General features: G+C 46.4%; 1 protein-coding gene across 1 annotated transcript in view; it reads left to right on the top strand.

Moving 5' to 3' along the window:
* The window catches only part of PRPSAP1 (phosphoribosyl pyrophosphate synthetase associated protein 1), a 61,658-nt gene that overhangs the window by 13,645 nt on the left and 30,325 nt on the right, over positions 1-17,688 (top strand). Inside the window, exons 2-4 of the mRNA XM_060253550.1 lie at positions 4,063-4,115; positions 5,970-6,036; positions 11,274-11,446. Of these exons, the coding sequence (XP_060109533.1) occupies positions 4,063-4,115; positions 5,970-6,036; positions 11,274-11,446 (293 nt within the window). The remainder of the gene's footprint in view (positions 1-4,062; positions 4,116-5,969; positions 6,037-11,273; positions 11,447-17,688) is intronic.

Below are 17,688 nucleotides of genomic sequence, written 5' to 3'. Positions count from 1 at the left end.
CAGAAAACCCTGTCAAGCCCAACAACCTATGAATGGTGCCATGTGCTGCAGCGGGGCAGCCCTCATGGGGGTGAGGAAGGCCATATGGAGACAGAGGCACCCCAAAATCCCACGGTGGGATTTGCCCATCAAGGGTCGGCCACTAGGTTATCTGTCAATCCCCATCTGGGTGGAGGGGAGCCCCCACCAGCTATCACAATTGCCATTGGGATGTCTCCGTTACCAGATGTGTGTCTGCATAAGTTCCTTCTGGAGATGGTCCTAAGTTCCTGCTGCAAAGAAGCCTGCAGTGGTCGCACCAGGTCCTGTTCTCCGGGCCAAGGACCCTCCACATCTTCCCCACCAAGGAGAGGCGGAAGGTGCTGACTCATGGCAATGTTGTGGAGCATGGCTCATGCTGCAGACAGCTTTGCCACTGCCAGAGGACGCATAGCTCTGTGACCAGCAGTGTGGTGGAGGCATTGAAATTGCATCATCAGCTGTCAAATGCCCACTTGATCCCCATGCATGTTTGTCAGTGGGCTTGGTTGTAGGCTGCACAGTCTGGAGTGTGGGGGGACTGTCTTTGGAATACGGTGTCAGCAAATACAGCGGTAGGGGGTAGCCTCATTCACCTGCAGGAAATGGCATGTGATCCATCGAGTATTGTTCTCTGCTGTACATCCACCCAGCCACGTCAGCCGTGCCGATGCAGGAGCCTTTGTCCTCTGGCCAGGTGGCCAAAAGGTGATGGAGGGAACTTGGCCGCAAGGTCTGTGAAGATGCTGTGGTGGACAAAGGAGGCCTGAACATTCCTCAAGGAATGATCAGGGCAGCCTGGCTCCCAGGTCAGAAGCCCAGGGAGGTAGGTAGCTCCAGATGGGGGGCGGGGTGATGATGATGATGATGATGATGATGATATTGGATTTATATCCCGCCCTCCACTCTGAACTTCAGAGTCTCAGAGCAGCTCACAACTTCCGTTATCTTCCTCCCCCACAATAGACACCCTGTGAGGGGGGGGGGACTGGAGAGGGCTCTCACAGCAGCTGCCCTTTCAAGGACAACCTCTGCCAGAGCTATGGCTGACCCAAGACCATGCTAGCAGGTGCAAGTGGAGGAGTGGGGAATCAAACCCGGTTCTCCCAGATAAGAGGAAGATGATGATATTGGATTTATATCCCGCCCTTCGCTCCAAAGAGTCTCAGAGCGGCTCGCAATCTCCTTTCCCTTCCTCCCCCAAAACAGACACCCTGTGAAAGGGGGGGGCTGGAGAGGGCTCTCACAGCAGCTGCCCTTTCAAGGACAACCTCTGCCAGAGCTATGGCTGACCCAAGGCCATGCTAGCAGGTGCAAGTGGAGGAGTGGGGAATCAAACCCGGTTCTCCCAGATAAGAAGATGATGATGATATTGGATTTATATCCCGCCCTTCGCTCCAAAGAGTCTCAGAGCGGCTCGCAATCTCCTTTCCCTTCCTCCCCCACAACAGACACCCTGGGAGGTGGGTGGGGCTGGAGAGGGCTCTCACAGCAGCTGCCCTTTCAAGGACAACCTCTGCCAGAGCTATGGCTGACCCAAGGCCATTCCAGCAGGTGCAAGTGGAGGAGTGGGGAATCAAACCCGGTTCTCCAAGATAAGAGTCCGCACACTCAACCACTACACCAAACTTGGCTCTTAACCAAACTACACCAGCCGCAGCCCAGGATCTCCTGTTGATTGACTGCAGTGCTTCCCACTTGTGCTCAGGTGCCCATTCCCTGATATTCACTGCTGATATTATGGACAGACTATGCACCCTGACGCCAAGGAGGCGCACAGCAATAGAAACCTGGCATCCCAGGGTCCCCTGCCTGGGCACCTGGGGAAGAGTCAACAAAGAGGAAGGACTCAACATCTTTGGATGCCAGTGGCCTTGCTCTGGCAGGCAGAGGGAGGCAGGGGAGGCTGTTGGTGGCCTGGAGGCAGGAGGGGATCCGGACTTCGTGCCAGGACCCTGGGCATGGGGCCCTCATCTAGCCCAGCCCAACCCATCCACCCTCCCTTTCCTCCACTGGGTAGCAATGGAGTGGGAATGGCTGGAGAACTGTTGCAAGCGGCAGGAAGCCTTTGCCAGGAGCCAGCAGTGGATGGAGGGGGTGGCAGCATCTGTGACGTCAGCTGCTGGGCACCTGGAGGAGCTTCTTGCTGCTGCAAGGGGTGCTGCTGAGGGACAGGAGTGCATCGAGAGGCTCTTGAAGGACCTCTCAGTCTCCGTGGCCCTCTGGCACCCCCCCCCGTCCCTCCTGCTAGCCTCCATCGGGGGGTGTCATGCACGTTGATAGAGGATATCCTTGGTGCATCCGGCAGCAAGTGTCTGGTTGCCGCAGATGGTAGTGAGTGGGGGCCACCCAGTCATCCATGTGCTTTGCTGTTGTCAGTCTCTGGGGCCCCATGCGCTCTGTGCACAGAGTGCCACTGTGGGGTGCCATCAGGGCTGATGAGTGATACCCCCTCCCCACTGACAGGGGCTTGTGACAGGAGCTGGTCTCTTTAAGGAGGGTGTCTACTCCCCCTGCCAACGGCAGATGTTTGGTTTTGCCTCCTTGACGTATTGTTCCCACTGCCTCTGCTCGCTCTGTTTATCATGCCGCCTTTCCCTTGCAACAACACCGGAACAGACTGCTGTGGCGGAATCGCCACGGGCACTGTGGTGGCAGCAGACAGCAATGCTGTTGGGGCATCTTTTTTCCCCCTTTCATCATCACAGAATTATCCCCTCAGGGAGGTGATGGGCGGTGCTGCAGCTCCATGGTGGGTGCTTGCTGCATCACAGGCGTGACTCAGGATTGCTTTGCCCGACTTAGAATTGTTTTGACATTCTTGGTATGGGATCTCTTTAACGTAGGTGTTTCGTGAAACCTAGAATGGCTTGGTGTTTTGTAGGGTAAATCGATGGTGCGGTCTCATTTGGAATACTGTGTGCAGTTCTGGTCACCGCACCTCAAAAAGGATATTACAGTATTGGAAAAAGTGCAGAAAAGGGCAACTAGAATGATTAAAGGGTTGGAACACTTTCCCTATGAAGAAAGGTTAAAACGCTTGGGACTCTTTAGCTTGGAGAAATGTCGACTGTGGGATGACATGATAGAGGTTTACAAGATTATGCATGGGATGGAGAAGGCAGAGAAAGAAGTCCTTTTCTCCCTTTCTCACAATACAAGAACTTGTGGGCATTCGATGAAATTGCTGAGCAGTCGGGTTAGAACGGATAAAAGGAAGTACTTCTTCACCCAAAGGGTGATTAACATGTGGAATTCACTGCCACAGGAGGTGGTGGCGGCTACAAGCATAGCCAGCTTCAAAAGGGGGTTAGATAAAAATATGGAGCAGAGGTCCATCAGTGGCTATTAGCCACAGTGTGTGTGTGTGTGTATATATAAATTATTGGCCACTGTGTGATACAGAGTGTTGGACTGGATGGACCGTTAGCCTGATCCAACATGGCTTCTCTTATGTTCTTATTCTGTTTCATTGTAAGCATTTTTTCTTCTATAGTAATTTTGTGCCCCATGGAGCTGCAGGGTTTGATAGGTATCATGTAGAACAGAGGTGGTCAGACTGCAGCTCGGGAGCCAATGGTGGCCAAAGCCTCCACCTCCCCATCAGCTGGCTTGGAAAAAGGCATTTCTCTCTTTAAATCACTTCTCCAAGCCCAGCCAGCAGCTTGGAGAATGCATTTAAAGTTAAAGTTGCTTTCTTTCCACTTCTCTTCCTGTCTGTCTGTCTTCCCTCCCTTCCTCCCTCCCTCCCTCCCTCCCTCAAACATCTGATGTTCATGTCTTGTGGCTCTCAAACATATGACATTTATTCGATGTGACTCTTACATTGAGCAAATTTGGCTACCCCTGGTATAGAACCATGCAATTTATACCATATAGCATCATGACTGGCCTCCATGTGTCCTCAAAGCTTGTCTTTTAGCTGAGATTCATTGGTACTGTTCACAGCTAGAGTTTGCATGATATGAGCCATTCTATACAAGTCAAGCACAATTGCCTGAGAATCTGAATCTCCTGGCATCTCTCTTTCTCTCTTTTCTTCAGGCGCCTAGGTGCTGAACTGGGAAAATCTGTGGTGTATCAAGAAACCAATGGAGGTGAGTCAGGGTTAGGGTCTATGCAAAGTAACCTTGCTGTGTTGTCCAGAAATTCACAAAAAGGAGACCTATCAACCATACCAGTCTAACACCCATGAGCATGTAACAGCTAAACATTCCTTGAGGAAAAGTATCTGTTTCTGAAGCGAGACAGTCGTTTCAATGGAAAATTAAAAATTTAGACAGGAGTTAGAAAATCAAATAGAAAATCAAAATCTCTCAGTGGCACCTGAAAAGTGAGACAGAAATGACATTGCTTAGATTTATGTTGGGTGAGCTTCAGACAAGTGCATTCCGTCTGGGTATGCATCTCTGTTATGACATGGACTCCTTATGCCAATTCTTCGTAAAATCTGTTGGCTTATTACAAGACTTCAGCTGTGGTGCAATTAAATTAGAGCTACCTAGGTTGGTTGGCTTGAATCTTACAAACCAAAGTTGGCTTCATGGATTGTGTTATGAAAATGTGCACACTTCAAGGAAGCTATCGCCTATTGGAAATTATAACCTTAGCCCAAACCAAAAATGTATCAGTTCCACTGACTAGTAGCTGATTTATTTGGTAAAGCAGCAACCCAACATTTTGCCGCCAAAGGAAGAAGTGACTTGTCTTATGATCCTGAACTGGCATATCATTGTAAGGTTTCTAGCTATGGTGGGATAGAAGACAGATTTTCATGGCTTGAAACGAGTTTCTGCCTTTTTTTTCACATGCTCACTTGTTTCTTGATTTGGGGTGTGTATTTCTAAATATAAGCCAGTTTTCTTAACATCAGATTCCTCCATCCAGTATGTGGCTTAAGAGTTGTAAATATAGATGCCGTGTAGCAATTAATAATAATAATAATAATAATAATAATAATAATAAATTTTATTTGTACCCCGCCCTCCCCCGCCGAAGCAGGCTCAGGGCGGCTAACAACACAGTGACCAATGGTACATTAATAAATAAAACATTAATAAACAACATAGTAACCAATGGTGCATTAATTAAAACCATTACATTAAGAACATTAAATTAAGCATTAACTTATCCTTAAAAACCAGTAGAACATTAATTAAAACAAACTATAACATTATCATTGACGCTATTCTAGTTAGTGCTAATGGCGGATTTTCTTCGTTGTAAAATTGTACTTCAGCTGTTCATAAAAGCTAATTTAAAAAGAGTGGTCTTGCAGGCCCTGCGGAACTGATCAAGGTTCCGCAGGGCCCGCACCTCCTCTGGGAGTTGGTTCCAGAGATATGGGGCCGCAGCCGAGAAGGCCCGTGAGCGGGTGTTCTGTAGTTTAACTTCTCTTGGCCCAGGGGTAGTCAGTCTGTTTTTTCCTACTGACCTCAGTGCTTGATGTGTGTAGATGTTTGCGCCAGTTATGGGAAAAATATTCTGAAGTAAAAGGAAACTAAAACAATGTTCTGGAATCTGCACTTATTCTCAAAAATGTTCAGAATAAGTTCCTCCCCCCTCCAGTTTTTCTGTTGGATTGGGGGGGGGGGGTCTGAAGCGGCATGTGTGCCAACTGCCGCTACCATCATGTCACAATCCTGATTTGCAAGCTGCCCTTTTCTCCACCCCATCTGACCAACTAGAATGTTTGACCACTTCTTTGGTGGTGCGGAATGCACAGAAGAAGAAAAATCATACGTCGGGCAGACGCTTTAGGTCTGAAGGCCTGTTGTCTCAGGCATCCACTGAGGAGGTTCTATAAAATTATCATCTGGGAACACTTGAAAAATTCCTCTCCTCAGCCAACAGTACTAGACTTGTTATTTGAAGGTGCATATTCTGATGGGCTAGCTTTGCAAGCAGCGTGCATCTTTTAAGTACAAATCTTTCTCTTTCCCTCTCTTCAGAAACAAGGGTTGAAATAAAAGAATCTGTCCGAGGCCAGGATGTTTTCATTATTCAAACAATCCCGAGGTAAATATTTCTGGATTTAGTTTGATGTATTATTTTTTTAAAAAAACCTTTGTATGTAGAATCTACCGTTGAGGGGTGGTGGGTGCTGTTTTGGGAGTATTTCAGTTTACAGATGCGAACAGTCTTCTGCCAGCCCTGCTATGAATTTGTCATCCATTATTAGGGGGATATGTAGTGTTAATTAGTCAATAATGCCTGTTACTGTATTGCCCCAACTGTGGTGGCTCCTAAGAAGATGGCTTAATGTGGCACAGAAAGTGACAGTAAGTGAAATCCATGAGATTTGCTAGCTTCTTAAAGCTCTCCAGGAGACTCTGTTGTTTAATTGTCCTCTTCCTCCTCTCCCACACCACTTGTTTTTCTTAGTTTAGAAACATTTTACATTGCTTCAAAAAATAATCTCAACTGTAGACGCTAAAAGAAATGTCCTTTTGATTCTTTGTAGTGCTGTTTGGTTCACAATAGTACCTAGAGAAGGGCCTTCTGTTTTCCTGGTTCTGTGATCATATGAACATATGAAGCTGCCTTATACTGAATCAGACCCTTGGTCCATCAGTCAGTATTGTCTTCTCAGACTGGCTGCGGCTCTCCAGGGTCTCAAGCGGAGGTTTTTCGCACCTATTTGCCTTGACCCTTTTTTGGAGATGCCAGGGATTGAATCTGGGACCTTCTACTTCCCAAGCAGATGCTCTGCCACTGAGCCACCGTCCGTCCCCTGCTCTCCAGGGTCTCAAGCGGAGGTTTTTCGCACCTATTTGCCTGGACCCTTTTTTGGAGATGCCAGGGATTGAACCTGGGACCTTCTTCTTCCCAAGCAGATGCTCTACCACTGAGCCACCGTCCCTCCTGCATATGAAGCTGCCTTCTACTGAATCAGACCCTGGGTCCATCAAAGTCAGTATTGTCTACTCAGACTGGCAGCGGCTCTCCAGGGTCTCCAGCTGAGGTTTTTCACACCTATTTGCCTGGATCCTTTTTAGTTGGAGATGCTGGGGATTGAACCTGGGACCTTCTGCTTCCCAAGCAGATGCTCTACCACTGAGCCACCGTCCCTCAAAAAAATTGATACCATTTTGCCAGCATTTCCCACGTGGAGTATATCAGCTACACTTCCTGTGCAACGAACCTTGTCTGTGCAGGCTACCAGAGGCAGAGGAAACGTGGTGCACGGATGCTGTGTGGTGTGCGTTGGGATATTTAACTGATCTGAACTGCGACAAAGCTGAAACGTTGACGTCTCCAGCAACTATATCTCCAGCAGCTAGCAGCCCACAGAACTGCTTTGTAGCTTGCCTGCCTGCCTGCCCACCCGCACATCTCTGTTGGCCTAAAGGAAAAACAAATTGAGAGCTGGTGTGGTGTAGTTGTTAGAATACTGGGCAAGAGTTTGGGAGGAGCAGGTTTGTATCTGCAGTGGAAGCATGCTGGTGGGTGCCCTTGAGCCAGTCACTCTTCCCCCAGCTTAACCTTTCTCACAGAGTTGTGAAGATAAAATGGAGGAGAGGAGAATGATGTAAGCATCTTCACTGGGGAGAAAAGTAGGGTATCACAGATCGTAATTCTCTTGTGGGGTGGCCAAGGAGCTCTCCCATTGGCTTAGGAGTGCATTCCACGCACTCCATAAACCACTAGCCTATTGTGGTTCAGTCAGCATCTCTGGATTCACACTGGCTGACTCTCCTGCCCCTGCCTACTGCAGGCCCAGAAATATTGAACAAACTGCCCAAAGCAGTCTTACCTCAGAGGCAGCTACATCTCTGCTTCTCTTTGAAGAAGAAGAAGATGATATTGGATTTATATCCCGCCCTCCACTCCGAAGAGTCTCAGAGTGGCTCACAATCTCCTTTCCCTTCCTCCCCCACAACAGACACCCTGTGAGGTAGATGAAGATATTGGATTTATATCCCACCCTCCACTCCGAAGAGTCTCAGAGCGGCTCACAATCTCCTTTCCCTTCCTCCTCCACAACAGACACCCTGTGAGGTAGATGAAGATATTGGATTTATATCCCGCCCTCCACTCCAAAGAGTCTCAGAGCGGCTCACAATCTCCTTTCCCTTCCTCCCCCACAACAGACACCCTGTGAGGTGGGTGGGGCTGAGAGGGCTCTCCCAGAAGCTGCCCTTTCAAGGACAACCTCTGCCAGAGCTATGGCTGACCCAAGGCCATTCCAGCAGGTGCAAGTGGAGGAGTGGGGAATCAAACCCGGTTCTCCCAGATAAGAGTCCACACACTTAACCACTACACCCTACTGGCTCTGTCAACCAACCTCAGAAAGTACTCTGTGTCCTCTCTGTCAGCTGGCCTCAGAAAGTACTCTATGGTACACCATAACACAACCAAGCCAGGCAAAACACGCCGGATCACACCACAAGCTCACGCTGATGCTAAATGCCTCAAGGCTGAAGAGGTGGTTGGGGGGTAGGTGGTATTAGGACGGGAGGTGAGGGTGAGAAGTTGGGGGGTGGAAAGACACCAAGGGTGGATGGGGGAATGAATGCCTTGACTTGGGTGGGTGGATGGGAAAACAGCAAGGGTTGGGGAGCATTCACCCAGAGCCTCTTGCTAGAGCTCATTGTATTTTTCTTAACAACAGGCTTATTCCTAGTAAATATATAAATAGGTAAAATACTACTGATACCTAGGATGCAAGAGAAGGAGTTAGATTTTTAGTGGCTCAAGACCAATAAAAAGTTTCAAGCTGGGTTCATTTACATCTTAAAGAAATTTTGGATCATAATTGTTCATACATAAATTCTTAGGAGAGCCAGTTTGGTGTAGTGGTTAAGTGTGCGGACTCTTATCTGGGAGAACCAGGTTTGATCCCCCACTCCTCCACTTGCACCTGCTGGAATGGCCTTGGGTCAGCCATAGCTCTGGCAGAGGTTGTCCTTGAAAGAGCAGCTGCTGGGAGAGCCCTCTCCAGCCCCACCCACCTCACAGGGTGTCTGTTGTGGTGGGGGGGAAGGTAAAGGAGATTGTGAGCCGCTCTGAGACTCTTTGGAGTGGAGGGCGGGATATAAATCCAATATCTTCATCTACCTCACAGGGTGTCTGTTGTGGGGGAGGAAGGGAAAGGAGATTGTGAGCCGCTTTGAGACTCTTCGGAGTGGAGGGTGGGATATAAATCCAATATCTTCATCTACCTCACAGGGTGTCTGTTGTGGGGGAGGAAGGGAAAGGAGATTGTGGGACGCTTTGAGACTCTTCGGAGTGGAGGGCGGGATATAAATCCAATATCATCTTCTTCTTCTAAAACAGAAATTGCTGCCCTATTAATTGCATCTGTGTAGTGTGCAATACCGGAAAGCATCATTGTCCTTCCTTAGCCTCAGTCATTCTGGGGAAAGGGAAAATGACACATGGTTATCTTTCTGTCTTAATTTGCTTGGGTGGAGGGGGTTGGCTTTATGTAATGCTTGGCTGTTTCCTTCACTTGAGAACAAAGCTTTATTGTGTATGAAACACCACATCAAGTGCACAGTGGTGGAGGTCGATAGGAACAAACCAAATGAGGCAAGTTAAATGCAGGTTACTTTTCCAAAGAAAAGTTACAATGAAAAAATGAGAGCAGTGGGCTAAAAAAGAGAGACTAATTTAATGAGATACCTTTGAGAACTGGAAGGCTCATGTCATCCAGGGGAAATCAGAGGGCCGCAGTCTGGTGCAATGGCAAGTGCAGATGGAAAAAGAGCCACAGCTTATTTACTTGCTGTATTCAAGGAACTGGAGTTTCTAGGCAGCAAGCTCCCTAGAATGTAGCCAGCAAGCTTAGACAAATGATCAGACATATTTAAGCCTAGACACCAATACCATCAGTATAATAGGCTGGCTGAAGGCCCACATGCGGCTAAATTGTTTCCAAATGCATTATGAATGCATGCGCTCTAGGTGTATGAGTTTTTTTGTGAGGGGAATATGGCAGTCCTATCCATATTAGAATTCCCCTCCTCTAATACGATTGAGGGTATTGCAAAAAAAGGGAACTGCACTGCAGTCTTTCTCTTGACATCTGTGGTTAGGTTAGGCGAGTGATTTTCAAACATGTTATCCTACTCTGGGACCCCTTTCATATATGAACATAGGAACATACGAAGCTGCCTTCTACTGAATCAGACCTTAGGTCCATCAAAGTCAGTATTGTCTTCTCAGACTGGCAGCGGCTCTCCAGGGTCTCAAGCTGAGGTTTTTCACACCTATTTGCCTGGACCCTTTTTTGGAGATGCTGGGGATTGAACCTGGGACCTTCTGCTTACCAAGCAGATGCTCTACCACTGAGGCACCGTCCCTCCTGCATATGAAGCTGCCTTCTACTGAATCAGACCCTGGGTCCATCAAAGTCAGTATTGTCTACTCAGACTGGCAGCGGCTCTCCAGGGTCTCAAGCTGAGGTTTTTCACACCTATTTGCCTGGACCCTTTTTAGTTGGAGATGCCGGGGATTGAACCTGGGACCTTCTGCTTACCAAGCAGATGCTTTACCACTGAGCCACCGTCCCTCCATCTCCATCACCTACTGCCTGGACCCTTTTTAGTTGGAGATGCCGAGATTGAATCTGGGACCTTCTGCTTCCCAAGCAGACGCTCTACCACTGAGCCACCGTCCCTCCCCTGACCAGCAGTGGCTCTCCAGGGTCTCAAGCGGAGGTTTTTCACACCTATTTGCCTGGACCCTTTTTTGGAGATGCCGGGGATTGAACCTGGGACCTTCTGCTTCCCAAGCAGATGTTCTACCACTGAGCCCCCGTCCCTCCTCTTTCCATACTGTGTTGACTCCCAGTGAATTCTTGTGTCTCCCTTACAATATCTGAACACTGTAGAAGACGAGCTTATTCTGGGATACATTCTCAGTTCAAGGAGAGTCCTGGCTGGGTTTGTTGGGCCTGCACCAACTGAAAGTCAGTCTAGAGTGTTCCTAACACTCTGCTTTGGTTGCATATTTCAGAAGATTGGGAATGGCACGCAGAACACTGTTTCTCTGGGGAGATTTTCTACTGCTGCTGATCTTCTTGTTACGGAACCCCTGACAAGTTTCTCTGGAATCTCAGGATTCTTGTCGATGCAGTTTGAAAACCACTAGATTAGGCTGAGAATGGCTTGCTGGCCAGAACTTTAAGCAAAGGATTCCTGTAAAAACATTTCTGACCGTGGTATTTGGTCTGGGTCTCTTTGTTTTAATTTTGGAAGTATTACGGAGCTGTGGCTATGGATTTATGATGCTGATTTCACCTGTTTCAGGGATGTAAACACAGCTGTGATGGAACTCTTGATCATGGCCTATGCACTGAAGACGTCTTGTGCCAAAAATATCATCGGGGTTATTCCCTACTTCCCTTACAGCAAACAAAGCAAAATGAGGAAGAGAGGCTCAATAGTCTGCAAACTCCTCGCTTCCATGTTGGCCAGAGCAGGTGAGTAGACTTGTAAGAGGCAACAAGATATCGCCTTCCTCATTTATGAACAATAATGGTTGAGCTTGCATGATAGAGAAATGCAGGATGCCTTGATTAAGTAAGTAAAATTTTATTTATATCCCGCCCTCCCCCGCCGAAGCGGGCTCAGGGTGGCTAACATCAATAAAATACGTACAATTAATAAAACATCACATTAGTAGGCATTAATTTGCCTTAAAACCAATTAAGACATTAATTAAAAACGATTATTAATCCAATTACCTTAAGTTAAAACAACCATAATGTTATCATTGACGCTATACCTATCAGTTGGTATTGATGGCGAATATTCTTCATTATGCACTTGCAGTTCAGCTGTTCATAAATGCCAATTTGAAGAGGGTGGTCTTGCAGGCCCTGCGGAACTGATCAAGGTTCCGCAGGGCCCGTACCTCCTCTGGGAGCTGGTTCCAAAGGTGTGGGGCCGCAGAAGAAAAGGCCCGTGTGCGGGTATTCTGGAGTTTAATTTCTTTTGGCCCCGGGGTAGTCAGTCTGTTTTTTCCTGCTGACCTCAGTGCTCTCTGGGGCTCATACGGGGAGAGACACTCCATGAGGCTTCAGAGAAAACATACCCATTTGGGAACCAAGCAATAAAAGCTTATTGTTACTGGCAAAGAGGAGATCTTCCCCATTATGGAGACACATGGGTAGAACAGTTGATAACCATTTGTCCACTTGCCAAAATGAGGCAGGAAAGATCGTTTTTATATCTTGAACTAGGTAGGGCCATAAAGACCAAGAATGTTCCTCTTGTTATGATTGGACGAATGGCAGAAAGCACAAGCACTCAGCCCCCATTTCAGGATAGGTCAAAACAGAACTCCTCTTAACTGGGAGACAAAAAGTTAAAAGTTTAACCTGCTCTGTAAATTGTGCACAAGCCAAGAACCAAGTAATGGAGGGGGGGGGGGAGGGAGACTCTGTATCAACCTGCCACTGTTTCAAAGTTTTAACTTTCATTTGCCCATTCCTCTGAAAGGAATGTCAAGGTAGAACCAGTGACTTGGAGAATTTAGCTAGCCTCATATGTTTTGATTTTAGCAGAAGGTCCCAAGTTCAATCCCTGGCATCTCCAAAAAAGGGTCCAGGCAAAAAGGTGTGAAAAACTTCAGCTTGAGACCCTGGAGAGCCGCTGCCAGTCTGAGTAGACAATACTGACTTTGATGGACCCAGGGTCTGATTCAGTAGAAGGCAGCTTCATATGTTCATATGATTCTCTCAGTTTTTTTGTGACACTTGTGCTGTTGTTCTGATACTGTTTTCCTGTTAATCTGTCCTTCTAATTAAAAGAGATGAGTATTAATTGGAGAAGGATCTTTTCACTTTTAAAGATCAGACTGTGATCAAAGTTCTTACCTAATCACCTGCCTGTTTATCCACACATAAACCAACTCACCTGAGCAGGCTAGAGAGTTAGTAGTCAATGGAGAGTCAGGAGAGTTAGTAGTCAAAGGGGTATAAAGTCTCTTAACAGATGCTCTTAAGCAGCCCACTGGTAGTGATTCAAACCAGTGACAGGAAGGGAAGGGCAGATAATAATAATACTTTTTATTTGTATCCCGCCCTCCCCGCAAGGGCAGGCTCAGGGCGGCTCACAACATACAAATATAATACAATAAAATCATACATAGTAATTACAGTTATAAATATAAAATCATCATAAATCAGTTTACAAATTGTATTAAAATTAATTTTGGTGCTATAACTTAAATCTGTAATAAGTTCAGTGGCTAAAAAAAACATATCCAGCGGCACTTTCTTCGCTCGGTATTAGGTGAAGGCTATTTTGAAGAGGTAGGTCTTACAGGCCCTGCGGAATTGATCTAAGCATCGCAGGGCCCGCACCTCCTCCGGGAGTTGATTCCATAGCAGTGGAGCTGCAATGGAGAAGGCCTGATCCCGGGTGGTCTTCAATCTGGCCTCCCTTGGCCCGGGGACATTCAGCCGGTTCTTCCCGGCTGACCTCAGCGCTCTCTGGGGCTCATATGGGGAGAGACGGTCCCTCAAGTAGGCAGGTCCTACTTGAGTGGGGGCAGATTTCTTTCTAATAGGAAGGAGGGGACTAGTAGGTTCATGCCCTTTCTCACCCTGATTCCCACTATGTCTGGAGTACTTGCTGATTCCCACTGTACCTTGGGTACTCACAGGTGAGGAAAGCAGGAAGAGGGCAGAGCTGCCCCTGAAGGAAGCAAATGGCAAGAGGATGGCTTCTTCTCCTACCATCTTTTACCTCTTATAGAGACCTCTCACCATCTCCTATCTCTTTTGCTTATAGAAAGAACTACAACTAATAGCTGAATATTTAGGACAGTCCTTGTCGAAACTTCCTTGTCCCACAAGAGGGCTGCTTCGGGGTGAGAGTCAAGAGCAAAACACACAAGACTGGGGAGTGAATCCTCACCGCCCCAGGGAACGAGCCACCACCAGGCCCCTTAAGCTAACCCTCACTTGAGGGACCAAGTCTCCAGCTTAACTGGGTATTAATCAAGAAGTCAGCCCTGCAAAGTAGGGCACTTGCACCCTGAGTTCCAAAATCCGTTACACGGAAGCTGTAGCCAAAATAGGCCAAGGTGCTGGGTTAAACTCAAACTTACTAATAAGATGTATTAAAAGAAAAAGGTTCAAAAGTGTATAAATATAGAAGCCGTGCAAAACAGGGAATGAAATAATAAAATGGAATAGTTGACCTAGGGTCCTTATTCAGGCTTTTGTCCTCTGACCCAGATGTTACCTGATCATACTGAAGGTACAAAGTCCACATCGAACTCCAAAGTCCAGAATGCAAGAAGCAGGTGTTCCGGTTGCACAGTGCTCAACCTGCAGTCAAAAGGACAGTTAGAAATGCCAAATTGAAATGAATGGTCCTGCTTCATGCCACTGCCCACAGCTGACCTGATCCTGTTTGGCCAGTCAAGTGCATTGCTAAGACCTCTGCAGGTGATATCTACTCAAGCAGCCTACCTATGTCCAGGTTACTTGCACTAATGAGACGGAATGTGAGTGTAAAACTCCGTCTTGGTCTCTGACCTTGAAACTCTCCCTCTTAGTCTCAGGCCCCATCATCTCACTTGGACCTGTGCCTGAGTCCATGCCATCCCTTATCTCTCTCTGGAAACTGCAAGTCAGCGAAAGGCCAAGAAACAGGGAAACAAGGAAAGTTTCTTTTCTTGACAGGTGTCATGATCCCTGCGCCGGTTTCTGCCACAGATTTAAAATTTTACAAATCATGGTGGTGGCTAAAGTTGGCGTCTAGGGGCACCTTTAAGACTTCACAAAATCTCAGGATGAGCCGTTGTAGACTACAATCCCCAACTAATAGATTGTATTGCCTGCTTTCTGGCAAATACCAAATAATCTAGAACTGAGTAAATGTGCAATGCAGACTACACTGAGTATATTCCAAATATATATTCAGCACCTGGTTTTTGTCCCTAAGTATACTTGAATGAAAATCCAAAGGTGAAAGAAACACAAAAGTGCTTTAAAACCTCCAGTGTGTACACATTTTGAGCTCGGCTGCCTTTCTTAAAAATGAAGTGTATGCTTGCATGTTCCCCATTTCTCTGGCCATTTCTCTGGCCAGCAGCACCAGGATTCTTTTCCTTTGGATAAGAGAGCATAGCAAACAAGATGCACTGTGCAACCTTTCTAATATTTGCTTATTTTACAAATAGAGAATTGGAACGCAGAGGGAGGTGAAAAGGCATTCTCACAAGGTAGCCGATTTGCTGCCCCAATGAGCAACGGATTCTGCACTCCAAGGTGCATCAGCCAGCTCACTTCCTTCTGTCTGTTTTTGTCTCTGATTGTCCCAGATTGTCTTCAGACACGCCCCCATCTTTCCTTGTCTGAGAAATTTCATTGCACAGAGCAACGATCCTAACAGCAACAGTTGTTAAAAAGCGATTAAGAAATGCCCAAACCCATAATGACAGAACCATTCAAAGTACTTGGGCAGCAATTTCACAGCCTTAAAGGTCTTTCAGACCTTCACAATCTATAGCACTTATGGTCATATCATTGGCTGTAAACATTATATTTTAAAAAAAGATTCTTATTGTTTTCATATTTAAAAAGTTAAGATAGCAAGCAAATCCCATGTAGCCCACCTCTGTCCTAATGTGTCCTGTTAGCAGAGTAGAAAGGGGAGGAATGATAGAGAAGGAGTGTAGATTAGGAAAGCAAGGTGCAACATTATGGATTCAATTAAACAAGGAATAAAGGTGAGGAGACATAATTGCTCAGAGAGGTACAGGAATTAAAGCCAAGTGGAGGTGAAGGTTCTGGGAGCTTCTCTCCTGTTATATGCTGTTCTCTCTTTTGTACAAAGATCTAGCACAGGGCTGTCACACCTGGCCTGCCTAGAGCTTTAGTTAGGTCCACAGCAATGCTCTTCTCCCTGCTTCCCTTTCTGTCCTTACTCTTTGAAGCTCCAAGGCTGCTGTCAACATTCTCAGCTCCTTCTGCCTTGTCTTTGCTGGCTTCTGGGCTTGCGAAACTGCAAGGAAAACACGGAATAGATTTTCTGTTCCAGAGACCTTAATGGAAAATCCATTCCTTGTTTTCCTTGCAACTTTGTGCCGCTGTGTATTTCAGTGGAGTGGACATAAGGCAGTTTCACTTTTTGCAGCATCTATGGCCAGTTGAAACTGCTTGCAAGTAAAGGGTTGATGCTTTGAGCCAGCTTGTCTATGCTGAATGGACCTGAGAACGAGTGCCCTAGTGCAGGGGTGGCCAACGGTAGCTCTCCAGATGTTTTTTGCCTACAACTCCCATCAGCCCCAGCCATTGGCCATGCTGGCTGGTGCTGATGGGAGTTGTAGGCAAAAAACATCTGGAGAGCTACCATTGGCCACCCCTGCACTAGTGCGTACTCTAACCTGGGAACCCACAGCCATGTTACACTGGAGAGCTATTGTCAGTCTGAGTAGATCTTGGGGTGGTTGGGGGGGAGGGCTTTCAATCTCCAGCCTTTTCATGTTTCCTAGATTCAGAGCATTTTATTTTTAGTTCTTGTATTCTTGTGTTCCTTCATGTTTTATTTTAAAAATTGCATTGCCAAATCCCACCATGCCCCCACCTTTCCATTTTAAACAAAATATCACAAACGCTTGGGACTCTTTAGCTTGGAGAAACGTCGACTGCGGGGTGACATGATAGAGGTTTACAAGATAATGCATGGGATGGAGAAAGTAGAGAAAGAAGTCCTTTTCTCCCTTTCTCACAATACAAGAACTCGTGGGCATTCGATGAAATTGCTGAGCAGACAGGTTAAAACGGATAAAAGGAAGTACTTCTTCACCCAAAGGGTGATTAACATGTGGAATTCACTGCCACAGGAGGTGGCGGCAGCCTCAAGCATGGCCACCTTCAAGAGGGGTTTAGATAAAAATATGGAGCAGAGGTCCATCAGTGGCTATTAGCCACAAAAAAAAATTGTCACTGTGTGACACAGAGTGTTGGACTGGATGGGCCATTGGCCTGATCTAACATGGCTTCTCTTATGTTCTTATGTTTTAAGCATGTTTATATTTTAAGTATTAAATAATATCTTTAATTGTGTTTATCTGTATCCTTTATAAAGTGTCTATCTCCACATTATATTTTATGGCATGCCTGGCCCAGCCCCACAAAGTGCCATTATGTCAAATCCAGCCCTCATAACAAATGAGTTTGACACCCCTCATCTAGCATATCATTGACCCAAACATCTAAAGAGGGGGATGCCTGAGATTTCTAGTGTTGTAAAATGATTCACTTAACAGCTAAAGCTGCTCTTTGGATCCAAGATACATGGTGTTTTGAGAGTGCTCATAGAGTTTGTATGTATCGTCGGATTAGATTATTGGCTGTGAAATCTAAGTTAGCTAATGTGACATTAATCCTGAATATAAACTCTTGCAAGAAATATGTGATTTTGGGGGCTCTAGGCTTCTGGCAGCACCAACAGGAATCATTCTCAGTGATACCAGTGTGATAAAATTTAGTAGAGTGCCAGTACACTTGCAAGAAAGGGGTTTTTTTTAATGGATATGCCTTAGTTATAAGTCCACAGAGGCAGATTTATTGGCTTCTAGTGCAGTTTGTCATAGGGTTAGTTGAACTGGAGTACTCAGTTCTAGGTTCTACTAGGAACGGATATAATCCAAATAAAATTTGGTTTGATGTCTTAGAAAATTATATATAAGGATAAGGTGCTT

This window comes from Heteronotia binoei, chromosome 13 (genome assembly GCF_032191835.1).
Source record: "Heteronotia binoei isolate CCM8104 ecotype False Entrance Well chromosome 13, APGP_CSIRO_Hbin_v1, whole genome shotgun sequence".
Taxonomy (NCBI): Eukaryota; Metazoa; Chordata; class Lepidosauria; order Squamata; family Gekkonidae; genus Heteronotia; species Heteronotia binoei.
The sequence above is the reverse complement of the archived record's forward strand: the minus strand, read 5'-3'. Positions and strand labels throughout refer to the sequence as shown.